Here is a 27728-nt window from a genome sequence, read left to right on the forward strand (position 1 = left end):
TGTAGGGACCCCAACCGTAAAATTATTTTGTTGCTACTTCGTAACTGTAATTTTGCTGTTATCAATCATAAGTATCTCATATGCATGATATCTCATATCTTGGCCCAGAGGTTGAGAACCACTAAGTTAGATGAAGACTTTGGGTGAGAGATTAAAACACTGATTGTCGGATTTCCCTCAGAAAACTACGCTTAGGAAATAAAATAATGCACTAAAAGAATCTAAAATGGCAACTCCACTCTTGGATAGATGTTCCTGGGAGATGTACCGTGTGTGCTAGGATTTGGCCTCAGTGCCTTGGCGAAATCTCCTATCCTACCCAGACACCTCATAGACAAAGTCCCCGTGTCTGTGAGATGAAATGGCCTTTTAAAAGAACTACTTTCAGGAACCCGCTAGCATTCCTCTGCCTCCATTCCCAGTTGAGACACAAGAGGTCTCCAGAGCGTAACAAATTCTCAAAGGGGTGAAGGCCAAATGGAAGCTTTCATAAGCCTTTCCTCTCTGTGGCCGCATCATGTCTGTCCGCCCTCCAGGGTGTGTGGGGACATGATAAACCAGGGCTTGGCAAGGTCCTCAGCTCTGCCTAGTACTTTTTTGCTGAGGCCTAACCTTGACCAGTAAACTGACTGCTAGATTTGAAAGACACCACAACCAAGATAGCCTCTGACTGTACACTTCAGAAACCCTATGTACTGGAAAGACCTGTGGCAAACTTGACTCAATATAACTACGACTCTGGAGCAGTGTGAATACTACCACAGCCATGTCTAGGTGTTTGCATATTACCAAGGGCTATAACACAGAAAGCGTGTCAGCATTCACTACACCTATTCATTCTTCATTTGTTATAGCTTCCAAAGCCAAGACACACACACACACACACACACACACACACACACACACACACACACACACGTCACTCTACAACTTCCCCATTAGGCATGCTTGGACAGGAAAGGAAAAACACCCATTAGTCACAGGGCTAGATTTAAAAGCATTTAATGACATAGCAGAAGTTGAGAGGTACAGGTCGTACGGCGGAGCACCAGGCCTGAGTGCCCACTCTCTGTCCAGGCTCAGACTCTGGAGATCATTCCTAGCGATGCCATTTTGATTGTGCAGTAAGATGAAAATTTGTCATTACAATAGTTACAGTGACAGAGAAGTGCACACTATGTATCAAATAGCAAGGTAATGAAGCAAATTATAACGGTGTGGCCACCATGAGCAAGTAACCATTAGAGCAACATGACTTTGTCCAGTAAATGCTTCAGTTCCACTTATACACTTAGCAATGACTTAAAGGGTTTATTATACATCTAGTTTTATTATACTTTGTACTAGAATTATCTCAAACATACAATATAATGTATTTCAGAAAAAAAAGACTGAAATTACAGATTATTTAAAACCTTATCAATTTTCTATTCCTTCTCGTATACCGACATTCTGAACCATCCCAGCAATTGATGCAGAGAAACCTCACGCTGCGTGTTAGTGAGTGACGCCGGGATACAAATGGTTTGGCCTGTAGGTTTATATGGAGCTGCACTGTGGCTGCAGCGAGAGCAGAATACACGATCTGTTTAATAAAGGCTACGCCCATCTCGGGCACTTGTTTAAGTCAAGACTCAGGGAACCCACGGAGGTGAAGGGAGAGTAGTGTCAGGAAATCGGTCCATCGTCTCTGGAGAGCACAGGAAGTTTGTGTAAGCACCGCTGCCTTGCATACCAACAGCATCAGAGGCGGGTTATTTCCAACACAGCCTCACAAAAATTGAGGAACAGTTTAAATATTGAGATCTAATCTATATAATTTCATTAAAAAAATCTGGCTTTCCTTCTGTCCCTCAGACTTTTTAACTTGGAGATAAAGTGTTTAGGTATGTTTCCCCCACCCCTCGGAAATACTCTATAAATTAAAAAATTTATTAAAAAAAAAAAAGGAAAAAAAATCAACTACATGGAGGAACATTAGGCACAGAGTAATGTGTTGGTCTGAGCTTGCATGCTGAACTCTTACTAAAGGTAAGAGAAGGGCAGGACAACAGGGAAGTTCACTTCTTCTTGCCGAAAAGGCTAAACCGCTTCTCTTTGTCTTTCTCTTTGTCCTTCTCCCTCTTGCCAGGACTGGACTCGCTGGTGATGGTGACGACGCTGGTCGGTAAGGTCTGGGCCCGGCTGGATGCTGGCGTACTCTGGGTGCTGGCGGATGTGTCGTGTTTGTCAGAGGAGATGGCAGAGGAGATAGCCTGGATCCATGTGTTCATTTCCTCCTAGATAGAGGAAGAATACAGGTAAGGCTTGGTCAAGAGGGTGGGCATGAGGAATTCACGTCTTACCTCCATGGACTATACACGCCTGGGAGCTAGAAGGCCTGGGTGGGGGCAGGGCCTCTAACTAGGGTTACTGTCTGCTTTCTCAGTACAGGTGGGCATGACTCAGCTCCTCAGATGGGCCCACTGCTCTGCACCTGCAGGCCATCACTCTGGGACACAGTCCTACACACCTACAGGAGCTAGAAGACTAGTCTTAGGCTGTGAGGTATCACTCTCATTCTAGAAAGTGTTCTTCCTCCTTAATAAAAGAACTTTTCATGCATGGGTATGTGTGTGTAGACATATGAGTTCAGGCTCACCAGAAGACAATTTTTCAGAGCTGATTCTTTTATATAAAGTATGTCCTGGGGCTCAAACTCAAGTCATCAGCCTTGATGGCGGGCCCTTTACCAACGAAGCCATCTTACAAAGTCCCCATGCCCTTTTCCAGAGTTCTCTCTCTTGGTGGAAGAGGCCTTTTAAAATTTAAATTGCTGCACATGTTGTGATAACTGAAGTACCGGTCATGGAGCACAGTGCAGAGGCTTTGGACTGGGCACCAGGACGTACACTCAGTCTCCGGCCGCCTCCCTGTGCCTTGTGCTGTTAGGAGCCAGCAGGCAGGGGCCTGCTCTGAGTTTCCAGTCAATGTAGTGGAGGTTTCTCTAGCTTCCCTCCCTGAATGAGGAACAGATGGAATCTGCTTCTTTTAGCCCAGTGTTGGTAGCTATGAAGACCAGACAGTAAACATCCCACAAATACTTCCATGAACTTTGGTATCTGAGAAAACAAAACCAAGTAGTAACTTACGTCATCTTTGGCTTGGAAGAGGTACTCGTTTCCGTCACTTAGTCTGTAATTTCAAGAAAATTACATTTTATAATCATGTAGGTAACAATTTCATATTAGAAAGTTAAAGAATATAAGTAAAAAATACAGGCCAGGTGTGGTGATGCACACCTTCAATCCCAGCACTCGGGAGGCAGAGGCAGATGGATCTCTATGAGTTGGAGGCCAGCCTGGTCTACAGCTTGATTTCCAAAACAGCCAGGGCACAGAGTAACTTTGTCTCCAAAACCAAAACAGAACAAAACAAACAAAACAAAACCCAAACCAAACCATCCAAACAAAAAATCCCAAACAAACAAAACCCCATAATACTCTTATCTGGAGAGGGTCATAAGCAGGCCATGGGCTTTACCTCAGAGATGCCAATATAGCTCTACATGGGTTATTGACCAGGTTTGGAGATGTGCATTAGCCTGACAATGGCCCCTGGTCATTAAGAAGTCATACATTCACCAGATAAATCGAATACGAACAGGCAATCTGGTGCTCTAATCCAACAGAAGGACCAACAAAATTCAACCTCAGGCTTTGTTATGGCCAATACCACTTGGATTCTTAATTTCTGACCAGAAATGAATTTAAGAGAAAACCTCAAAAAAGGTGAGTACTCTTGAAATTCTAGCTTCTGAGTTTGTGTCTCACACATCTACAAATACTAGAGTTGTCCAACTGTCATTGAAATAAAAAAAGGCCTCTAGGTTTTTCTTATGGGGATGAAATCAGCCAACCCTGGGAGGCCATCTGTGTGGCACTGTGATGTCAGCTACTATGTGTGTAGAAGCAGGAACTGACTTTGAGGTCCGTGGAGGGATGGCTGAGATGGAACAGTAAAGAGGTCGAGCTATCTGGGACTCTCCTAACAAAAGGTCTGACTTTCTGATTCAAAGGCCCTCTCAGTCTCCTCAAGAGAGCATGTCAACACCAACCATAACCCCAGTGCAATCCTTTGCCCAACTAAGATGAAGGTCATCAGATCCAAAGCGACAGAACCAATCAGCAGCACACTAAGTCAAGAGGCTTTTACTTCTTGTACTTACAAAGGTATTTTGAAAATATGTGTGTATGCACACTCCTGGAGGTCAAAAAGACGACATGCAAGAGGACCTTTCCTTTACCCCCCTTCCCTTCCCTTCCCACCATGTGGGTTCTGAGGAGGGAGGCTGTGTGATCAGGCTTGGTAGCAAGCACCATTACCACCAAGCACCCTCTCACCCACCTTGCCTTATCTTTTCACAGTTTTAAGAAATGAGATGGTTTGCCTATATCCAAACACAAGGAGCATGGGTGTGGATGTGGTGTGGGGGGGTGTCTTCCACAAGGAGGAGTCATTTGGATGCAGAAGTGTGGGAAGAGCTGGGGAGGATGGCCTGTCCCACCCAAGTACTTCCTGTTTGTCTCCTCAGGCTCTAGGATGACTCGCAGTACCTACTTGGAGCAAACATGGTAATTCCTTAGTATGCATATGCCAGGAGGACTCAAAATGGGATTTTTAAAGCTCCTATTACATACTGTAACATTAATGGCCCACAGCAGTGTCATGGAACAGCGTGTTCCAGATTATGAAATGAAGCCTCCTTTCCCTCTGGGTCCAGATGCACAACCAGGCCCAGGGAAGGAAGAGTGGTGTTGGTTCCACAGAATCAACAGTCTCCGTAGGCTGTATGCAGACTCGCTGGAGAATGGGAGGTGAAGGCATGGCCACCACAGTACCTTTGTGAGAAAGCCAACCTCAGTGAGATGAACACACCCAGACATACATGAGCTTGAAAATTCTCACCTTAGCTTGAACACGTGCTTCTTCTTCTTGTAATCAAGGGCCACTTCACAGATGGCCTCTTTCAAACTCACAGGGACTTCGCTGTGGTAAGGGATGCCAGAAGCAGCACTCTTGGCATCTTTATAGAAGCCCATTTCTTGGTTATTTATGACACAATACACATTGTGCCAGGACCTGAGTGGGTACAGCAGAGAGAGACGTATCAAGACCCTGCACACCCTTGCTGAAAGGTCTTCACAAACGGGCTGCCCCTTATCTAAAGCCTCTCTAAACTGAACCTGCACTGAAGAAGAGCCCCCAACCTCTTTGGAAGAGCACATATGCCTGAGGAGCAGCCGGGGAGGAGCAGCTCTGTCTCAGAGACCATGCGAGCGGCCATCCCTCTGTCACACGTTGCCTTTGAAGCTCTTCACTGATGCTCAGGAACACAGACATGGCTCCGTATTCCCAAGCACAGTCTCCCCAGCTCAGTGGCAGTCTTTCTGTGGTTCAGCTACTGACAAGAGGGTAAATCCTGGGTCATTAGTATTTATAGCATCCCTTTGGGGAGCTAGACTCAGGTGCGTGCCAACGGTACACAAGGGGCAAACTGTTAGATTATGCTAACTTAATGAGAACACCAGACTGTAACCTTACCCGACACAGACACAAGACAGTGGACACTCCACGTGTACAGTAATCTAGACATCTCGTAGACCAGCTAAGGGCACAAGCTTTGGAATTAGATGTGATTTTCATCTCAGTTTTACCATTTACTAGATGTCTACAAAATTATGCTTTTAAAAACCTCTTAGAGCCTCTACCTCAGCGAAATAATAAACTTAAAAGACTGGTGGGACGGAGAAGTGAATGCAGGATCCCACGAGGAGCCCTACAATGAAGTCACTTCACTTCAGGAGACTGTTCAACTTTGCTATAGTAAGCCCTTCCTCAGGACAAGCCTCAGGCCATTCCTGTGATCCCTGCCTACTACATCTCCTGAGCTGAGTCGCACTGAGTACACCACTCTCACTCTGCTTCTCCACACACCGGTCACACAGGAATGGCAAGCTCTGGCCTTCTGAATGCCAATCCCGCTCGACGCTAGGCCGCCTCCCCATGGGTGACTTCCCTCCCCACTTTCCCCATGCGCTGCCCTTACCTGCTCGAGGCTTTCTTATTGTGGGCCTCCCACTCATGCTTCCGATTGAGGAAGCCTTCCATCTGGGCCGCAGGCGTCTCCAGGGTCCTGGCTGGCAGGGTGGCAGCACTCTGGGCTGGAAGTGCAGATTTGGCCTTTCGGTCCGAGGTGGGAGAGGGAACAGGACTGGACTCTTTGGAGCTCGTCCTCTGCTCAGCAGCACCGTTGACCATTTCACTCGTTTCCATGGTTCCTGCCATCTAGGGACAGCGGAGAGGCCATTCAGAGAACCCAAGAGCAAGGGAGGACCACATACGCTCTGACTCGCACACATGGCTGTGTATAAATGCCTCCTGTCACAGATGGAGGCAGTGCAGTAAAACCAGTGCACACCCCGCAAAGCCAGCTGGACACCAAGGACATTAGAGGTGGGAATGGATTAATGCCCACCCGCTTGCGGGGAAATGAGAAAAGCGAAATGCCAGTATGAGTTTTACTGCACTCTACTCCTCTGATTACTCCATTCTCGCTAACATACTGAGATCATCTCCTCTCATGGTTACTTTACAACACAAAGACAATGGGAACAATCACACACATTAAGTAGGAAAGTGGACGTTATACAGCAGCCACCTTCCATCCAAGGCCACCCTCAGCAAGGCTGACGTTGAAGCAAAGGGCATTCACAAACAGATGGATAGACAGTCCTTTCAGAACTACACAGCACCCCCCCCCCCCCCCCCCCGATGCAATGAGTAAACACCTCTGGTTTCTGAGAGAGGCTCTCTTGTTCTTCTCCCGCACCCCTCCTCTCCAGATCACCATAAACACATGCAGAAATTAGGACAACAAACAGTCATGCATTTCACATCCACCATCCCCGTTAGACTTTGGAACTTAAGAGCTGGAAGGAAATGAGGCAAGTCCACAAACACCAACTGAACCACATCTGCCCAAGGTGATTGTGAGTGGGTTGTAGTTTGTGTTAAAGGAGCTGAAAAAGCCAATCACAGTCACTCAACACCACACAGCTATTTACCCCCAAACAAAGACTGAACCAGGGCCTTCCCCATCACGGGTGGTTGATCACGGTGCCTTGCTGCACTGAGACGGGAGCCCAGAGACAGCCAGGCTTCCAGCGGCTTTGACCCTTCAGTCTGGAGACGTCTTCAGGAGCGTTCCTTCCCAAGCTCACTTAAATTGTAACCCACACGGTTTTTCGGCTTTGGAAATGTAGTAGGGTCTTGATTCATTATCGTTTCGGCCTGTGTACCATCAACTGTGTACCATTAACTGTAGCAGCCCCTGGCTGATATAGCCAGGGCACGGATTAGCAAGTTACTAAAGCTGGGTGTGGCTGATGCTTTAGTAGATTACAGACAACCTGCACCCCTCATACACAGACAAACATGGAAGTATCAATGGCACAGTCATTAGCTATAGTCCCCCACCACTGCTGCCCAGAGTCAGAGTGACACCCAGTTAGCAGCAACCTTGGCAGTATAAGCGGTAGACTGGCCACCACCACTTTAACACTCAGATCTGTCAACTCTATTACTTAGGTCTTATCTAGATTGATGGACCCTGCTTATTTTAAGTAAAGCTAATTATCTGGAAAAATGGTAATAAGAAATTGGTAGAGGCTAGGAAATGATAAACTTATGTAAACTAGCATAATTAGCATCAAGGTTTAGGGTGTGATTGGAGACTATGCAATCTAAAGGTTGTTTCTGATTAAAATTCCCTATTCTCACGCCAATATGGTAAATGGATTACCAGGGCAGAAAGATACAGGGTGGGGGAGAGTGCTCAGTCTGTGGGCTGTGAAAGCAGCAGCCTGTGGGCGTGGTCTGAGCACCAGGCTGCCTCTTTCCCTCCTCTCTCAGCTTTGTCTTGCTTTGTTGCCCAGGATGGACTCCCAATCCTCCTGCCCAGGGGCAGGGGTTTCCAAGTATTCCACTATACCTGGATTCCCTCTCCACTGTTAAGAGCAAGCTGGAGGAGGGGAAGTGATCAAAGGCCAAGTCAAAAGAATGTCGAGGGAGCTTACAGTTGACAAATCTCCTCTAGTGGGGTCTCAGGAACTCATGTAAGGAGCCCGTGTGAGCCGGTGTGAGTGGAGAGAAACATGGGTTAGTATGTACAGACACCAGGTTAAAAAAAAAATTTAGTGCTGCAGCTTTGATGTGGGAACACTAGTGGGTGTGTGGGCAGAAGATGATCTAGAAATGGCTATAATTTATCAGAGCTGGTCACACTTCAAGGTAGTTGAAGACAAGAAGTCTCTTCTGATGGAAATTCTGCAGCAAAAATTTTTTCTTTGGAGTTAAAAGAGAAAACCCCACACCAGTATGCAGAGATAATTAATGTTTATGCAAATGAAATCACTAGCCAAGAAAACAATGAAAATAAAAGGACAAAATGACCTTTAATGGACACGAGCTGCAAGCATGCCAGCAGACAACACACATCACTGGGACAGACGTCAAAAGCAAATCACAGTGCTACGACCAAAGGGTGGTACATGTATGCGATCACCCCCGCCCCCCAACACACACATGTTGTTGCTTCTCTTTAGCAATTAGTTCAGAGTGCTTTCATGGCCAGGCACATCTGAGGCAGTGAAGTCAGGATGTGAACATGAATGCAACGTGACAAGTAATAGCACAGGAGACACCTGACTGGTTCTCAAAGTACATGAAGCAACACCATTTTCCAGTTCATCAACATGAGTCTCTGCATCATCATCCAAAAGACTGTTTTTCTTCTTCCAATACAATCTCCAATTGTTAATTAAAAATACAGACAAAAATAGGCAGCAGAGCAAATGCTAAACAGTAGTATCCTGTCTACGTGCTTATGTGCATTTTGTCTTTTGTTTAAAAAAAAAAAAGCCCCTAAAATTTGGTATCAGTCTGGATGATACAAAACTTAAACACACAGCACATATATGGAAATATCATATATAAGTAAGTATGACCATGTATAACATATTATCATATATCATATGATGATCATATATATATGAGATTGGTGACACAGTATGATTTGTGGCCATAAAGACATGGTCAGGAGATCCTAGTGACCAAAGAAAAAGCTATAGTTTTTTTCTAATATAAATTTGGATGTGTTTTAAGGCAGAGACCCAATAATGATGCATACTAGCCCAAAGTATAAGAAGCTTCTATCTAGATACCCATCTACGGTTACAGGTAGATAGATATGTACATAGAGACTAGGAAGAACAAACAAGATGCTATATGATGTTATCCTGACAAAAGAAAAAAAATGCATCATGAAATGAAAAGACACATTAGACTTAGCGCATGAAAAACACATACCAAACAGGGCTCTGACTCCTCTAAGACATCTATATATGGCAAATGAGCAAGGGAGTGTCGTGCAAGGCTTTGCTGCAATGAGGATTTGATCTGGTTTTGATCAGAACCAGGAAATTACCCCTTTTATCAGTTTTTACTCCTAAGAAAAAGGATTTCTGTTAAAATGTTTTCAATCCCTGCTAGTGGCCCAATACACGCCCTCCTGAGGACTCCTTATCAGAGGACTTCGAGATTCACTTGAGACACACGAGTTTCTGTCAACAGAGATACTGAAACAGCCCTCTAAGGCCAGGATACGACACCTCTGCAAGCGCTCCCAGGCACAGGCATCGAGCGTGTCGTTCAAGTAATCAGGATGAACCAAAATGGCTTTTGTTCCATTTGCCTAAAAAATTAAAACAGTTTGACCCCCTGAAGACTGACTGACGTCTGGTAGGCAGGCTCCTAAGATGGCTGACAGCTGCCGGCACCTGCCACGTCCTGAGTGCTGGCAGTAGTAACACGGACCAAGACGAGCTGGTGGCAGCCATCAGTGGGCTGTACCGTGTGTTGCACAGAAGCCTACATTTCTGGGTTGAGGACTTGGCAGAAAAGAGAGGATACTGGGTTTATACAAAGTAATAAATGACCAAGGGTCTCAGAACATTTGGGGTCCTGCACCTAAAACTTAGGCAGCTTCCCAACAAGATTCAGCTTTTTTCCGGCCATTTGATGAATGCATTCTCCATGGAATGTTACAGAATGACTGCAGACCTAGCCTTAGTAGTAAACGTTTCCTTCCTTACAAACTGTTCTTCTTAGTTACTAAACTACTATAGGTTAATAATACTTGTAAATAATCCAGCACCTATAGTAAAGTATTGTGTCCTGTTAATGTAACTTATGTGTGCCCACCTGTTAGATTCTAATTTCATTATGCTATAATTTAATTTCGATTACTTACGTAAAATCTTAAAGTAAAAAGCTCACAACAAATAAACAAAAATTAAGTATGCTGCTTTGAGGCAAAGAGGATCCAAATAAACATAAGTCAAATGCAAACAAATATGAAATCAAGGAAAACGATGAATTAAGTAAAAATTTTAACACTTTGGGTGATGTGGAAGCCAAAAGGTCAAAGGACGTGGACAGAGTGGTTCTTGACAAATGGCAGTGAGCTTCACAGTCCAGACCACGAGTGGTCACTGGCTGTCCGCCTGCTATTAAAGTTTTTGTAGTTTTGGTACGTTTGAGATCGGTAACTAACCCGTGGAGATCCCTGCTCAGCCGGCAAACCATTCTGGGAAACTTGGTCTCCTTTTGAAGTATCCCTGTTAGGGCGAGATTGGGAAAACGAAGGGAAAGACAGAAGGGGAAGGGAAAGAAGGGGGGAGAGAAGGGAAAATGAGCGTGAACAGCTTCTACCACACAATGCCGTGCTGTCACACCTGCCCTCTGAAACACACTGCCCCCCACCCCCCACATGGTGAGTCTACTTTAGACATTTGCATGGAGCTTAGAGCCCACCAACAGCCTTCTGCAGATCAGTTCTCCCCTATCACACAACCCCTGGCTTGAATTCTTAGTGGTGCCTCTACCCAGTGAGCCACCCAGAAGTGTGTCTGTGAGTCCTGCTGCTCCACTTCCTCTACATTTCACTCCACTGTGTGACTGTTCTCAACTGTCACTCGGCATGGCTACGTGAAGACGGGACGATGAACAGGAAGGATGTGTTCCTGGCTCTACAAGACTGAGCACAGATGCCCCAGAGCCTCACTTGCCACCATAGAAAGGTTTTAGCCTCTTGTGCTTCCAGTGCCTCACCATTGCTGGGACTCAGCCTCCTCTGAAACCTTCGTGCTTGGCTCCGGAGAAGGTGGCCGCCTCTTTCTTTCTTCTTCCTCTTGCTGTCTGCGCACTTCCAGTAGCTCCAACTACAGGAGAACAGGCTGCTGTTTATCAGGGCTAAGACCTTTGTTGCTTTTGAAGAAAGTTTTAGAAACCCAGGAGATGTTTTCTATAATGGTTCATACTGGACCACCTCAAAAGTCAACACTCCAAATACAATGGCATTATGTCCATGAGCACTGTAGCTACAATCTAAACCTGCAGGGACCGGAGGGCTGTCTACCCTTAGCTGGAAAACTCCTTTAGATGCTTCATTTCCCTCTGGCAATAGAGATTTCAAAATTAACTCTGCATCTTCTTAACTTTGTTGAGAGGGAAAAGTTGCTGGAGGGTTTAAGCCAGACTTTCCATTAAGTCTCAATAAAAACCCATCATGGACCCACAAAAAACGTTCAAGGAAGCCATCTGTATTGTAAGCAGAGAAACAGAAAGAGAATTAAAGCCACAGAAGAGTCTTCCTGAAACGAATCCACTCCATGAGCAACACATATATTGTAAAAGAATTGCTTTAACACATATTTACTTCCCAGAAGTAAAGATGGCAAGAGTCCATATTCTATGAGAATAAAAGTTTCGGAAGAAGAAAGACCAGTGCTCAAGCTCTATAGTAAAGCTTTGGCTGGAAGAGAGATTATTTGGGATGGAGATGATTTAATAGTAGTCTAAGATCAAGATGTGATCTGATGTTCATTTGATTCCTGAAATTCACAGAAATAGGCACAGTACCGTGCCGGGCATCTCTCGGACACTCACTGTGGTCAGCCTTTCCAGGGCAGAGAATCTCTCGTCCCAGGTCGCTGCAGACTTTTCAAATGCCTCATGGCGCTTAATAAGCTTCTCCACTTCGTCTACACTCTGGCCAATTTCTCGGCTGGATAGGTATGGCTCCTGTCCAAGCAGCCAAGCCTCTGCCACACTGGCATCCCTTGAGAACTGATGGACTTCCAAAACTGCACAGGGAACCAAGAGTGAGTGTCTGTCACAGGCCGTGCGATGGCTCCGCCCTAAGCTGAGCTGTCTTACCATCTATGACACCAAACACCATCAGATGCCAACAGTGAGCCACACAGACAAGAAGGTGACAACGACAGGGGAAAGTGCTCTCACTGGGTTTGATTTAACCTAATATATTAAAAAATGCTATTTTAACACAACAGTTTTTTCTGTTCACCAAATATGAATACAAATTAAATTTTAAAAGTAAGCACATACTACAAAAATTTAAGATGATTTCTATCTCCCAAGAGCCATATGTGGACAATGGCTCTCAGGTGGACTATACAGGCCTAGTAATTTACTCTGGTCATATGGCCCTAATTCTAAGAGATCAGACCTCAGAGCCCTTACAGGACACAAACCTATACGTGCAGACAATGCAGGTGAGGCAGGAATCCACATAGAAGCTTATATTAGGTCGACATCCAGTTTTCTTTTGGGAGATTAAGAGGGCAGGAATGCTAACAAAGGGGGAAGACAGGGTCCTTGTCCTCCATGTGAGGAGAAGCTCTTCTCCTGATGCAGTTGTGAGGAAGTGGATTAGAACCTGGCTTAGCGCCGGTGCACACTCATAGCACCTCACTCAGCAGCGTCTGGGTGGAGTATCACTGAGCCAGGAACAGACCAGTCCTCTTATTTTGACATTATGATGGACCGACTGCACAATGTATCAACTGACAAGAAACTAGGGAACTCTTAATTCTTCAAGGTAGGTAGCAGGCAAGTCATCAGTGTAAACCCAGATTGTAGCCTGGTATCCAGTTCACAGCCATATGACAGGTTTTGCTATACAGAATGAAACTGCCCCAGAGTTTTCAAAGCCTGCAAATGAAATCCTCAATAACAAAGGCCCCAAATAGAACATCAGAGGGCTCTGGGCCCAATTGGGTTTTCTAAAGAGTCTACAATGTATAGGAATGAGGTTACAATATAAGACGGACCCTAAAGTATCAATACAGTATGTTAGAATATAGTTTTAAAAAAGCTTGAATGAACTACTTTTAATGTTCAAATCAACCATGAAGTACTATTCTTCATAGTGTACATTTTAAATCCGGTAAGGGCTCATAGTTTCAGGTGAATTGGGGTTACACAGAGAGGGGAGAGAGAGGGAGAGGAAGAAGAGAGAGAAGAAGATGGAGAGGGGGGAGAGGGGCAAAAGGAGAGAGAGGCAAAGCACAAAGGGGGAGAGAAAGGGAGAGAAGAAGGGGAGAGGGGGAAAGGAAAGGGGAGAGCAGTAAAGAAAAGAAGGGGAGGGGGGAGAGAGATTACTTTTATTATTTATTTTACTTTTATTTTTTAGAGATACTCTCTTCATATCCCTGTCTGTTTTTAGATCTTGCTGTGTAAGCAAGGCTAGCCTTGATCTCACAGAGAACCATATTTCTCTGACTCTTGAGTGATTAAAGGTGTACACTATCACACCCTGTATACTTTTATTTTGTGTGTGTATGTGTGTGTGCATATGTGTGTATGTATGTGTATGTATGTGTATGTGTGTGTATGCATGTGTGTGTGTGTATGCATGTGTGTGCGTGTGTGCGTGCGTGTGTGTGTGTGTGTGTGTGTGTGTGTGTGCATGTGTGTGTGTGTATGCATGTGTGTGTGTTCATCTGAGTACAGGTGCCCACAGAAGCAACAGTGTTAAGATGCTCTGGAGCTGGAGATGTGCAGGTTGTGAGTGTCTGACGTGTGCTGGGAACCAAACTTAGGCCCTCGGGAAGAGCAGCAAGTGCTCGAAACTGCTAGGCCATCTCTCCAGCCAGCCAAGAACTTCTTAAAACAGTATTCAGTGTGAGTACACTGAGGAACAGGTAAAACTTCAGAATCATTAAGTAATAATATGATATCAATTAAAGCAGAGGGATCAATTTGCACACTTTCCATAGATACACAGGAAGAACAGAAAAGCAAATGAAGAGGGCATGTCCTTACTCAGTCTGAGCCACTCCCACCGGTCTTCCCACTTGTCAATCATTTCTTTTCTTTTCTCCGTCAACTGCAGTAACTTTTCCTTGATCTGCACAAAAACAGGGCCTTAATAAAACACTGCAACCTTTTGTCTGTCCCAGATGAGCAGTTTGTACAAGAAAATTTATTTTCCTCTAAGCTAAGTTTCAGCTTCAATGTATTATTTCATGTCTTCGGTATGGAGAGAAAAAACACAGCTAGTTTCCCAGAAGGGGTGGGAGCTCTGTTCAAAGCTGCCTGTGCTGAGGTAGCGAACTGTGCCGCCTCACTAGTCTCGGGTCCCGGAAACAGTAACATTTATGAAGAGAGGGAGAGTAATACTGACGAAGCCTTGGCTTTTCTGAGAGACATGCACTCCTGTAAAGGATGCTACAAAAGGGACATCAGTGCCACTGTCCTCACCAGACCTGCAGCCATCCACAAAAGAGGCCAAGTGCAGTGCAGAGTTAAGTGACAGCCTGAGCCACCTCACTGAGGAGTTCACAGGCTGTTTTTATACCTGGAACCCTCAAAAATGATCTCTGGTCAAACAATTACTGATTTTGGGTCTACAGATTTATGTAATAGTTATTCTAGGCAGACAGAATACGCTTCAAAATGATGTAAAGAAGTGTGCTCACCTGCACATGGATTGTAGGCCCTGCTTAAGTAGGCCCGTGTGTAAGCACACAACCACAGCACGAAAATATTAGAAAAACTGCAACTACACTGAACATGTGGACTTGGCTTTTGTCATTCCTTACTATTAGTACAGCAGTGATTTACCCTGTGTTAGGTATTAAACAGGGTCTAGAGATGTTCTAAAGTTATGAATAAGCTATCAATTTTAGTATTCACAGAGGTCCTGGAACCAATCCCTGTGGGTTGTGGGAGACGGCAAAGACACAGATGCAAAATAAAATCATTTTCCATGACAACACTGGCTGAGTTCACGTCAGGTTCCAAAGCAAAGCAGTATCCTACCTCCTCAGAAGCATAGTGCTTCCTTGCCAGCAGGGATTTCCCAAGTTCAATGCAAGCTGTAAAACTGTCATTACGAGCATCGATTTCAGCTTTGATACCTTGATGATTATTCATTAACAGTTCAACAGATGACACATCCCTATAAGAAAGTAACATCTCCTTTGAGAGACAAAGCTTTTCAAGTAAACATGTAGGTTCTTAAACTCATAATTTGAAGGAAACTGAGAGCCTAACAGTCTTTTTTTCAGGGCTGATTTGTAGCCCAAACTCAGGCTGAGTCACTAAAGCTCAGTAACACTTAACTCAGGACTGGCTAAGTCCGTAATGCTCAAAGAAAGGCATCTTTAAGTGCATACAAGAAAACTACTGGATTTCTGTTCATATCTTTACCCTTAAATGCAATGCAGGTACACACTACTTCAAGAAGGCACAAAAGCAGTTCGTTCCAACAAAGACCAGCCTGATGGAACAGCTGATGTCCTTGAGACGTAAAGAAATAGTAAAGAAATACAAAGCCAGACATGGAGGAAAACACTCGGGAAGCTGATGCCTCTATTCAGCTATTAAAATCTTCACTGCTTTGAAAGAAACCAAACTAAAGGGAAGACACTAATCATTTCAGTTCTGGACACTTGAAATAAGTGTCCAGGGTGAACATCACCCTTGTGATAAACACTGAAGTAGAGACTTTAATATAACAAAGATACAGAAAAATAACTCCAAAAACTTCCCCTGAGTGGGAAGGTGCGATGAGTGTGTGACCCTGGGGTGTGGGTGTGAGAATCTAGAGGAAACGAACACCACCTTCCATGGCAGCAGAGTGTGGTAGAGACGAGAAGCAGTGGCGCTCTTCTCTGACCGCTCACCCCTCCACAGCCAGGAGGGAGCCTTACCGTGGTTTCTCCTGGGCCTCGATCTGCCGGATGACATCTTCCATCCAGAGCATGAGGTCACGCACCATGCTGAAGAAGCGGAATTTGTCTCCTGTGTCTACCAGCCGCACCCTGCGACCCTCACAAGCATCCAGCAGGGACTTCCAGGCTTCCAGGACCTCATTCTCACGCTTCTGGATGTCATCAGCCTTGTCCCCTGCATAGGCTGCCTGGAGGCGGGCTGCATCCTCCTGCAGCTGCCTCACCTGCGAAGCCACAGGGGAGGAAAGCCAGGTTTCATTACTGTGGGCTTCCACCATCACGGCTTCCCTTCCTCACCTACTGTTTCCCCACAAACAGCAACGGGCAGAAGCCATGGGAGCTGGGTCTGTGCCTCTCAATAAGCGCATACTTCACTGGGTAGAGCCAAGTAACAAAACCTCAAACATCAAGCAAGAAAAAAATGCTACGGGCACATCGGGAAGTCCTGTAGCCCGGGTGTGAAGACAGCTGAGCAGGAACACATCTAGATACATTCTAAGATAAAAAATACCTTGACTAGCCGCTGGGTGTGCTGGCACACACCTATAGTCCTCCAACGTGAAAGGCATAAGCAGGAGGATCAGGAGTTCAAGGTCATCCTCAGCTATACAGTGAATTCCAGGACAACCTAACTTTTAAAAATAAGTGGGAGTGGTTGGGCTGACGAATAGGTAAAGGCACTTGACATATAAGCCTGCCGACTTTGGGCAAATACTGGAACACACAGCGGTAGGAGCGGACCGCTACAGAGCTGTCGTCTGCCTACAAATGTAGTGATCAGCATGCACGGCCCCACAACACTCCAAATGCCATTTTAAAAGTACCGCTTTCTGTGTCAGAGGGTGAAGAACAGGCTATCACTTTAGGAAATGATGGAGGTCTGTCCTCATAGAAGAAACCAGTGACTATACTCTCCTCCTCCTCTTTTTTTTTTTTTTTTTTTTTGAGACGGGATCTCACTAGTCCTGGCTGTCCTGGAACTCACTATGTAACCAGGCTGGCCTGAAATGTAAGAGATTCATCTGCTTCTGCCTCCCAAGTATAAGGACTGAATGCGAGCACCACTGCGCCCGACTACCGCGTCCTTGGACGTCCATTTTCATCGTGTTGTACACATGGAAGTGTGAAACACTGAACCCATTAGCAGTGCTTTACATCAATCAAGACTCACGTCTGACATCTGTTGATAAAACCGTCCTGGATGAGCCTCCCATGGCCATAAGTGAGGTTATTTGGAAAAATGCCAGGTGAAGCTCTGCCAGGGACAATGAGATGGGACCACCCAACGCTAAGATTTGGAAGAAGGTGAATTATTGACCCTTAAAATTGTACAAAAGGACTTTAATCGGTGGCAAGAACATGGAGTTTCTAACAAAGATACACAGAAAAATCACTGGGATTTGGTTTGCATGGTGATTTGATTTCAATGTTCTATATCTGTTTGGGAAACAGTCTCTAACTCTGAGTTACACTTAAGGTATGTGAATCAGATTTTCATGAGCAAGCTGTAGTAAGCTACTTGAAAATCAATTTCCTTGTCTTCTAAGTCGTTATTTCTTGTGCGTAACTTTCTGGTTACTTTTTTAAGAGGGTCTCTCAGGGAGAAGATGGGAACAGCTAGTACAATGACAGCTCACACGAGAGTTTATGCAGGTCATGCAGGACGGTCACTGCTCCTGTATGGGTACCGGTGGTCAGTGTCCAGAGGGCCACACCTGTTTTTATGGCTCCTCATGGCTTTAGAGTGACACGGTGAGGTAGGTGGAATCCAACAGACTTGAGGGGTTGATCTCTTGGTTGTGGGTATTAAGCCTCAGTCTCACGAGGCAAAAGTATTTAATAAAAAAACAGAATGACTGTATCTATCCCTTAAGTATCCTATAGTTTTAAAAGTAAGTGGGGAAGGACCTAGTTCTTAATTCTTTCTAGATTTCTCAAAAGCATCCCTTAGCGTTTGCTAAAAACAATATTGGGGACACATTCACAGATCTGTTTTACAAGGATCATCTCAATCCTCAAAGCAGCAGGAAAGCCAGGCATAGAGAGGTGGATTAACGCTCAGCCACAGAGAATGCAAGAATTGAGACTCTAGAGGGCAGTCAAATGATAATGGTAGTCAAGAGGTCAGAGTAAGCCCTAAACACTGATGCATGGTGAGGCGGATCCTCACCTGACCCCGCCTCTCCCACAGGACAGGGGCTGAGTATTTACACAACACAGCCTCTGCCCATTCACTTTCCCATTGGGTTCTCTATCCTAAGACTGCACTCATACCCAATCGAGACCTCACAGTCACAAAGTCAAAAATAGACTCCATCTGGCCGCCTTCTGCTGACTCTGTACTGATAGTCTGCTCTCAATAAGCAAGAAGAGAACTCCTGACCATCCCAGGATTAAAAGAATTAGGCAAAATCAGCTTCTTCTCTGGGAACATCAATTTGGAGGGAAGAGGCGACCATTTTTCGACTGCAAGATCTAAGACTAACCAGGAAACTAGAGATTAGAAGGCTTAGGAGAGATGGGGCACACTATCGAGTCTCATTGTTCCCCTGTTTTCTCAACATTCTTGAAACTGTTTTAGTGCTAAGCCACCTCATAGAGGGCTGGAGCTAGAAGATCAGACATGTCAAAATGTGAGGTTTAGTCTCTATAGGCAGATGGTGGGATCACCAGAGAAAAGGAAAGGAAGTGGAGTCAGGGAACATGGGGTAATCAGTGGCAGACAGCAGAATGATGGGGAAAAAAGAGACATTTATCAAAATGACATGAGATTTCTTACTTGGTATGCAAACACAAAGAATTAATAAGAGCAATCAATGCAGAAAAATAAGCCTGCAATGTTCTAATGAAAAAGTATAGATTTCTCTTTTGGGATGGCTGGAAGACAACTGTTTTCAAAATAATCGTGAAGGTCATGGTAACACTAACTTGCAGTGAGGCCTTACATGCGCATCTGCCTAATTTAAACCTAAGCATGCTCATCTAATAGTATTTGCAAATGTGACAAATTCAGAACTGTACAGACTACAAAGTTTTCCTGGGTGTAGTGTGCGCGCGGGCGTGTGTGTGTGTGTGTGTGTGCGCGCGCGCGCGCGCGTGTGCGTGTGTGTGTGTGTAGTACGTGCGTGGTTAGTTTGAGTATCATTTCAGGTACATTCTGAGGAGCCAAGAGATACAGAGAGGCTCAAGATACTCTGTAAAGAGACTCCCTTGCCCTGGGCAGCTCTACCTACCTGAGTGCCCAGAGCTTGGATGTCATGCTCAAAGGTGGTGTGCATCCTCTGCAAAGTCTCCACAGTGTTCTGATCTCTTCCAAGCTCCTCAGGGAGTTTCTTGTGTTTGTCCTGGATGCGGCCAAAGATCTCCTTGGCATCGTGGTAAAACTTATGTAGTTCATAGGAGGCAGCAAGGATCTGTGTTCTCGTGTCAATGAGCTCCAGGAGGTCAGCCCAGGCTTCGTTCAGGCCGTCCTTCCACTCAGCAATGGTGGCAGCATCTGAATGCCCAGAGTTGATGAGGTCATCCGCCATGCCATTGACTGTATCCACGCGCTCCTGCCCAATGTTTCCTGTGTCTCGAGCAAATTCTCGGAACCGTTCTTGTAACATCTGGAATGGGATGCACAAAAAGAAATCGCTGAGACCACTGTGGAGCTTTTACAGTCCATCCCATGAATGCTGCTGGAGAGAGATTGCCAAGCGGGAGGCACATGCTGATACTCAAGCCCTGAGAACCACTGTGAGATCTGCACTGCAGCGCCTACGTTGTCTGCCTGTGGCAAGGAATACCAACCCATGACAAAGTCACCCAACAAAAACACCAAGCTGAGTCCACACCCAGGACTTCACAGCCTAGGAATGCTTTCCACACCACCACCGACTTTCGCCAAGTACTTGCCGTGACATGCTCATAGTCCTGCCCCAACTCATGGGAGCCTGCGACCACTTCCCTCTCGGCGATCCACTGTTCCAGGTCATCGACCTCCCTGTTGAGCTGGAACAGCCTGTGCCTCTCATCAAGTTTCCCTCTCCTCTCTTCAGCAAGGTCCTTCAGGCCAGCATACAGTTTGTCGACCTTTGACTGCCGCATGCTAATACGCTCACTGAAAAAGAACCAACAGTGAGAAAGGGACCTCAAATGTCTTCTTCTGAAGACACACAATGGAGTAAGGATAACATTAAGTGCTACACCAAAATTTCCCCCAAAGAAGCTTCTGTTTAACCTATCTTGTCTAAAAACAGAACCCTGAATAACCTCCACTTCAAATGATGAAGAGTGAATAGAGAAACCAAACAAAATAATTAGGGCAAAGGCCACCCTAATCCCCCCGCCCCCTTAAAGGTTAATGTAAAATACTGGAACCATATTCTACTGCCAGAAGGCACAGGCTGTCTACTAGGCTGCTCTTGCCTGCTGGGCTGTGGCCCTTCCTTGCTAGCAGAGCTGGCTCTGTCTGGTCCTGTTTCCTCAGTGTAGCTAGGAGATTGAATCCCACTTCCTGGAATTTGTCACCAAAATTCTATTTCCTGACAGGAGAGGGAGCCGGCTGAGCTGCATCTTACCCTTCCTTGGGGATCTAGTTAGGAACACCCTAAAGGCCTCCTCATGTAAACAGACCCACTGACCGACCTTACCTTTCCCAGCTCTTCTTGCATTGGATAAACAAACACTCAAACCAATCCTTTTACTTCCTGAGTCCTAAGGTGACTCCCAAGAAAGTTTGATGGGAGCTCTTCTCCCAGTTACCACAGCAGCCTGGTGACGGAGGGCTCACTCTCACACGTCCTCCCTGGTTTTTGGATAAGCACTGCGCAGGAGTTAGGGAGTGCTAACACCTTGGTTTTGTTAAGATCCATTTTACTTCACAAGTCTCGGCACTCTTTTCTTCTTTTTTATACAGAGCCTCTTTATATAAGCCCATCCAGCCTATAACTGGCTATGTAAACCACAGTAGACTTGAACTCAGAGCTGTAACTGCCTCTGCCTCCCAAGTGCTGGGATTAAAGGTGTGCACCATCACTCTTGGATTAGATGACTTTTTCAACTGAAGTATATACCTCAATTACTTCTGCTAGTCAGATATACACATAACTTATGACACTAGTGATCTTTCAACGGAGTCTTGACCAACATGGGATATTTAACATGAAATAATTGTTACTCTGAGCAACTTCTGAGCCACAATTTTACCTTCCCAGAACAGCACTAGCTCTTAGGTCAAGGACCTGCTCTACCACTACTGTATGATGAACATTTCCTTTTGGGGCAAGTTAGTAAGACGCCTTCACTGAGGAGTCAGCAGCCTGGGCCCCACTCTCCAGGTGTCATTCACCTTTCGGGATGGCTGTCAGCCACCAGCGCCCTGCTCGTCTTGGAGAGCTGGTGTACTGTCTCCGCATAGTCCTCAACAGCTTGTTCCAAAATCTGGTGCTTTTTCAGCATGGAGACAGCACTCTGCTCATCCTGCAGAGAAAGACACCATCAAAACCACAGCCAGGGGCTAAGCATGGGGGGACAAGAAGAACGATCACCAGAAAGAAAAACAAAAACAAGTATGATGTAGTCATGAACACATGACACAGCTGAGTGCATTAGCAGGGACAACAAGGGCCTCTGCAAAGGGGAACATGTAGTGTGACCAAGGCCGCTGTAAGGTAGAAGGGAGCTTAGTAAGTCTAAAGTATATCAGCTAGCTAAAAACTCCAGTCTGTTACATGTCTGCACAGCAGTATTCTATAACCTTAAAGTACTTTTCATGGTCTTTTGTTTTGTTTTGTTTTTTTTGAGACAGGGTTGCTCTGTGTAGCCCTGGCTGTCCTGGAACTCACTCTGTAGACCAGGCTGGCCTCGAACTCAGAAATCGGCCTGCCTCTTCCTCTGAAGTGCTGGGATTAAAGGCGTGCACCACCATTGCCCAGCACTTCTAATGATCTTAAAACCTTTTGTATGTTGCAGAGCCTGGCCAATTTTATGAATGATTCTAGAAGGCATGGTAAGACATGCCTGCAATCCAAGTATTTGAGAGGCCAAGGAAGGTAGATTTCTTTGAGTTCAAGGCCAGCCCAGCCAAAGCTACATTAGCGAAGCCCTGTCTCAAATGAGCAGAAAGTGTGTGCATGTGTGTGTGTGTGTATGTGTATAAGCACATATATAAATATTTGAAGATACATTTACATAAAATTTATATTATATACAAATATAAACAAAATCTATTTATATGTATATAATATCTATCTATCTATCTATCTATCTATCTATCTATCTATCTATCTATGTTAGCTAGACTTACTACAATCTACTTGTAATCCTTTTTTTTTTTTTTTTTTTTTTTTTGGTTTTTTCAAGACAGGGTTTCTCTGTGTAGCCCTGGCTGTCCTAGAACTCACTCTGTAGACCAGGCTGGCCTCGAACTCAGAAATCCGCCTGCCTCTGCCTCCCAGAGTGCTGGGATTACAGGTGTGCGCCACCACCCACCACCACCCGGCTTCTACTTGTAATCCTAATAGGCAGCCTAAGGCAAGAAAGTCTTGAGTTGGAAGCCAGTCTGGGCTGTACATTAAGTTCTAGGTCTGCATGTGTGTTACATGCTGAGCCTTTATTTCAAGGGAGACGGCAGCCAGATTTTGATGTGCTTCTTTACTTTTCGGCACCGGCAGGCATCAGTGGACTAAAGACCCGATGTAGCTAGAGCTGAAGGGATCTGGTAGGGTGTTCTGCTGAGGCGTAGCTCTGGCTTCCTCTCATGGGAAGTAAGTATCTCTCACCTTGGCCTTTTCCTCAGACATCATGTACAGTTCCTGTTCACTCATCCAAGCCTCTGCTTCAGCTGCGTCAAAGTAGTACTGCTGGGCCTTGTGTGCCTCCTCCAGCCGTCTGTGGCGTTTCTCAGTCTCCTCGATGAGGAGCCCCCACAGCTGCTTCAGGTCAGCAAGCCTCTGCCTGATAGCCTCGGCATTGAGGCTGCTGCTGTCTGTGATGATGTTCTGACTCCTCTCAAAGATGTCATCAATACGAGGCTGGTGTCCCTGGATTTCTTTCTGGAGGGTCTGTGTAGAAGGGGCAAAAACAGTTTCCTAAACGGCCATGGCCTGGTCCTTATTTTTAAATGTGGGTGCTAAGCAGAACACACAAATCTTCGAAAGTCTCTCACTTCGCGTTATGATTCAGTCATTTATTTATCAGCCACAAGTAGCCTTGGCAGAAATGCTTACCTGGTTTTTCTTTATTAACAGCTGCACGGTTTGAAGGTTATGGCCATGATCTGTAGAAGTTGCCAAAGGCATCCTCTCGCCAACCCACAGCTAGAAAAAATTGAGAATAAGAAGAAGTCAGGACCATGTGAAGAACAAAGAAATGGTCTATGTAAGAGTATAAGGGGGACGGGGGAGCTCTGGGGAGGAAGGTCCAGTCTTCCCTTAGAAGGGGCCAGGATATACTCTTGGACGTGAGGAAGGGGTTTCAAACTTACTCCATATTGGTGTTGGACACAATGTGAGTCTTGTGGTTAGTTTAAGTCCTATTCTAGTGGCATTAAAATCCTGGCGTGTCTTTAGAATTCCAGAAAGAAGAAGGTGCATTTGCATGTGTGCACATGAGGGGACAGAGCACAATGACATGGAAGGTGGGCTATGAGAGGTCACGTCAATGACATGGTCCGACGTAACACAACAGAAACATAGCCATTCGCTTCAGGCCACTCAGGGCTACTCACGATCTCGTCCTCCACGTCCCTGTTGAACTGGTGGATCTCCTTGGATGCTAACAGGTTATGCTTCCTCTCATTCAGGGGCTCCAGAAGCTCCCTGAACTTGGTCTGCACGGTGAGGCGCTTGCTGTCCACCTCGTCTGTGCTCTTCCCCTCCTGACTCAGGGCCTGGGCTTGGCTCTGCAGCTCCTCGACCTCCTTCTTCCGCACTTCCATCTGATTCTCCAGCATCTAAGGGAGCAGGGCGCATCAGAACCACAGGAAACACACGCTGCATTTGCAGCTTTATTTTGGGCACTGGCTAAGGTGGAAGGCTAAGTGAGGGATACAAACTTATACAGCAGAGGCCGAGGAACGGAGCACCAGCTCACCAGCTGGTGTCTAAAACATTCAGTCTCTGGGGACTTTAAAGCCTGAAGTAACATTAAACTTCAATCAGGAACCCAGGGAAAAGAAAGACAGGGAGACAAGAGTTACTTATGCCTACAGAGAAGTCAGTGTCTCTATCAGAAGGGAGAACACTCTTAAGGGTCCAGTACTTTCTGGTGAGAAACAGTATCTTCGTTTCTTCAACCAAAGATCTGACTAGAACCATACTAGATAATGAGGGAACACAACAGCTACTCACTGAAGGAAACTGGCAAAAGCGTAAACAAAAGTGCTCACTGAGGAGCTATCACACCCACCCACCACACCACACAGCACAGCAGGTCACAAACCCTGCAGCCAACCAGCATCTGAGGCTAGCTGTAACCTTCCCAGGAAGAGGCAGTAGTCACGATTAAATACCACCTATCTAAATTTATTAATGCACAGAAAAGCCAAGAGCAAAGCAGCCAACCTTTTAGCAAAAGGGTGAATGGCCTTCTGGATGAAAAACCCAAGTTCAACATTCAGCCAGGACTGTTTCGGCAGTGAATAGTTCTAAGAAAAACTTGCAGGCTTAGGAATCATAAAATACTGCCAAGTTAGGAGAGGAGTCCCTGGAAAAGTGGACCACTACTACCTTTAAAAAGAAATCGTGTAGCTGGGCGTGGTAGTGTGTCCCTCAATACTTTAGCACTCGATGGCCAGAGGCGGGTCAGCCTCTGAGTTTGAGGCCAGCCTGGCCTACACCTACCTCACCACTGTTTCAGGTCAAGCTATAGATCCTGCCTCAAAAACCAAACCAAACCAAAAAACCAAAATACAGAAGAGTGTGTGTGACCGTGTGGCAGTCTGTGGATGCTGACATGGAGGCCAGCAGATGAGCGTGGGTGATGCTCTTAGGAATGCTACCCACCTTCTTTTGAACAAGGACTCACTGGCCTGGCTGACCAGTCAATCAGGCTGGACTACATGGTCTGTTTCTGCCTCCCTAGCACTGAGATTACAAGTACATCCTTAGTTTACAAGGAAAACAACTTTATTGACTGAGCTCATATCCTCAACCCATACCACTCAACTGATGATATATTTTTTTAATATAACGGTTTTCTCATTAATTCAGGGTAAATTCACCTGTCCTCAGAATCACCTATCACAATATAAAAAAAAGTTTATTTCCTTTACTATCTACTAAGTAGATAGTAATTCAGAGTAGAGAGCAAACAGTTCAGTTCAGCCACCACCTACTGAAGATATTATACAGAAAGAAGATAAATATGATTATTTTTATTCATATAGATAAATATTTCACTCAACCACTGAACGGTAATAGTTCTCATCAACTATTACTGCATTTGCAGTTAAAAGAAAATGTTCCCATACACAGAGACACTCAACAGTTTTACTAATCATAGTCTTCCTAATGGACTCTGAGACAGTCTACTGCTGGCAGGGCAAGCACTTATCTGGTGGTAAAATCCCTTCCCACGGAAGAGGAAAGGCAAAGACTCCTGAGCTGTAAGGAGGAAGAGGAAAGCCATGAAGTGGGCGTGGCCCAGTCAGAACCCTGTCTTGCCCACTTGCCTGTTGCTTTTTCAGCAGAATATTGACACTGGTAAGGTCTTTGCCATAGTCGTCAGATTGAATCTGGCTCTCCAGGCCATGTAGCCATTTGTCAAGATCTGCGCAGCTCTGCGTGAAAAGCTCCGCCTTATTTGCATCAAAGAGCCGCTGGGCCTTGGTCTGGGTTGTGGATTCAAGGACTTCCCACATTTTATGTAAACCAGTGAGTTTCTCCTTTACCACAGCTTCTGTTTCTGGCTTTTCTGAAATAAGCTGCATTCCTTCCTGGAGAACACAAACCAATGAGGTTAAAAATAAATAGTCTGCAAGAGAATAAATGCCACTGTGTAAAAACAAAGCTCAAGCTCTGAGCATTTAATCTGTGAGTGCTCTACATGCACCCCCACTCCCTACAAATACTTACCCAGAAAGTTACTGCACAGTAAAATACTCGTGTTTGTAAGCAATCAAGTGTTGCATGCTCTAACAGTTTCAACTGGGCAATTTATTGTTAATAACCTACAACTTCACGCTCTGAAGACCATATATAACACGCTTAGGAGTTTGATAGTGTAGGGACAGGAGCATAAGAAACACACAGTGCACAGAATCTATCTCCCTATGCAAGGATTAACATAGTGCCTGGTGTACAGTAGTCACACCACCCTCACCACCCCTACAAGACTTAAAACATACATAAATTTTAAAATTTATGTAATTGTATCTGATAAAGCTGCCCAACACAGGTTTATGGCCAGTGGTCATGCTGAAGGAAGGGGCATGGTCCACCAGTAGCAACTGATCACTTGTTAGCCACTGAAAGATAAACCAAGCTACATGTTTGGGTCTCTACTTCTCTGCCCGCCGTGGGGGACATCGGGTCAGAAACAGGGGATTGCTACTGGCTATGTGACTTCTGAAAATGACAACATAGGGCTCTACTCCCAGATCAAAGGAATTCATTTCCTCCCCTCCCTCTTCCCTAAGTTTTTATGTCTTCCTCCTTACTAAGGCAACAATTTGGAAAGGAGAGTGAGGGAGAGGTCTCACCAAAGAATTTGACCCACCTTCTCAATTTTGTCAAGCCATTCTTTGTTGGATGCAAGTTCTGCCATAAATGCTTGATGCTTTAGCCATTTACTGTGCAGGTTTCTGGCTTCATCATAAGACATGTCCTGAGCTGTAAGCATCTTTTCATTGATCCAGAGGGACAGCTAGGGTAGAACAGCAAGAAGGTTTTAGAAGCTGTCACCATAGACTTAACCTTTTACTCCTACCCAGAAAGGATTACATCTGTGTTGGCATTTTCCATGTCAACAGACAGGCACATATTTGCTTTGTACCTCTGACTCATCTTATAGCTAAGTTCAATGTAAACGGTGGACCTAACATAAAACCCAGAAGTACAAAAACGCCAAAGCAACTTTTAAACTCAACAGCACTCTTGGTCAGCTTTCCCTAAAGAGCTTGTCTTTGCAGTTGTGCTCTTACTAATTCAAAACATAAGCTGCTTCCTCCCCAGATACCTGCAACAGATATTTAATTCATCTGGCAACTATACATTTTAAAACAATCTGCATGGCAGTGGTGACGCATGTTTCTAGTCTCAGTGCTTAGAAGGCAGAGGCAGGTGGATCTCCATGAGTTCAAGGCTACCATGGGCTACAGAATGAGTTCCAGAATACCCAGGGCTACACGGAGAAACCCTGTCTCAAAAAACCAAGAACCCACAACCCACAAACCTGCTCATTTATCTACTGGGTGATGTGTGGGAATGTCAAAGAATATAAACAACTTGCTCACAACAAGCTAATACAACGACAACACCCATTCTTCATTTCTGTCAATTCTAAATCACCTTCACCTGTTTCTCTGTAGCCTCTAACTCACTAAGGAACCTTCCATTGAGACTAAGAACACTTCACAGAACTTAACTCTGAGACCAACCATATATA

The 27728-nt window shown here is 45.2% G+C and overlaps 1 protein-coding gene across 2 annotated transcripts in view; it reads right to left on the reverse strand.

Moving 5' to 3' along the window:
* Window positions 1–986: 986 nt before the first annotated feature.
* The window catches only part of Sptbn1 (spectrin beta, non-erythrocytic 1), a 169563-nt gene continuing 142821 nt past the window's right edge, over window positions 987–27728 (reverse strand). For both annotated transcript variants that reach the window (XM_052199160.1, XM_052199161.1), the window contains 18 exons: window positions 26841–26987; window positions 25795–26058; window positions 23851–24075; window positions 23351–23440; window positions 22904–23185; window positions 21472–21602; window positions 20037–20241; window positions 19373–19747; window positions 16119–16363; window positions 15226–15364; window positions 14227–14311; window positions 12049–12245; window positions 11212–11321; window positions 10655–10718; window positions 6089–6327; window positions 4948–5121; window positions 3132–3174; window positions 987–2279 (listed from right to left, as the gene is read on the reverse strand). In XM_052199160.1, coding sequence (XP_052055120.1) covers window positions 2061–2279; window positions 3132–3174; window positions 4948–5121; window positions 6089–6327; window positions 10655–10718; window positions 11212–11321; window positions 12049–12245; window positions 14227–14311; window positions 15226–15364; window positions 16119–16363; window positions 19373–19747; window positions 20037–20241; window positions 21472–21602; window positions 22904–23185; window positions 23351–23440; window positions 23851–24075; window positions 25795–26058; window positions 26841–26987 — 3234 coding nt within the window. In that variant the 3' untranslated portion in view covers window positions 987–2060. The remainder of the gene's footprint in view (window positions 2280–3131; window positions 3175–4947; window positions 5122–6088; window positions 6328–10654; window positions 10719–11211; window positions 11322–12048; window positions 12246–14226; window positions 14312–15225; window positions 15365–16118; window positions 16364–19372; window positions 19748–20036; window positions 20242–21471; window positions 21603–22903; window positions 23186–23350; window positions 23441–23850; window positions 24076–25794; window positions 26059–26840; window positions 26988–27728) is intronic.

The sequence above is a fragment of the Apodemus sylvaticus genome, chromosome 11, assembly GCF_947179515.1.
Source record: "Apodemus sylvaticus chromosome 11, mApoSyl1.1, whole genome shotgun sequence".
In the NCBI taxonomy this organism is placed as follows: domain Eukaryota; kingdom Metazoa; phylum Chordata; class Mammalia; order Rodentia; family Muridae; genus Apodemus; species Apodemus sylvaticus.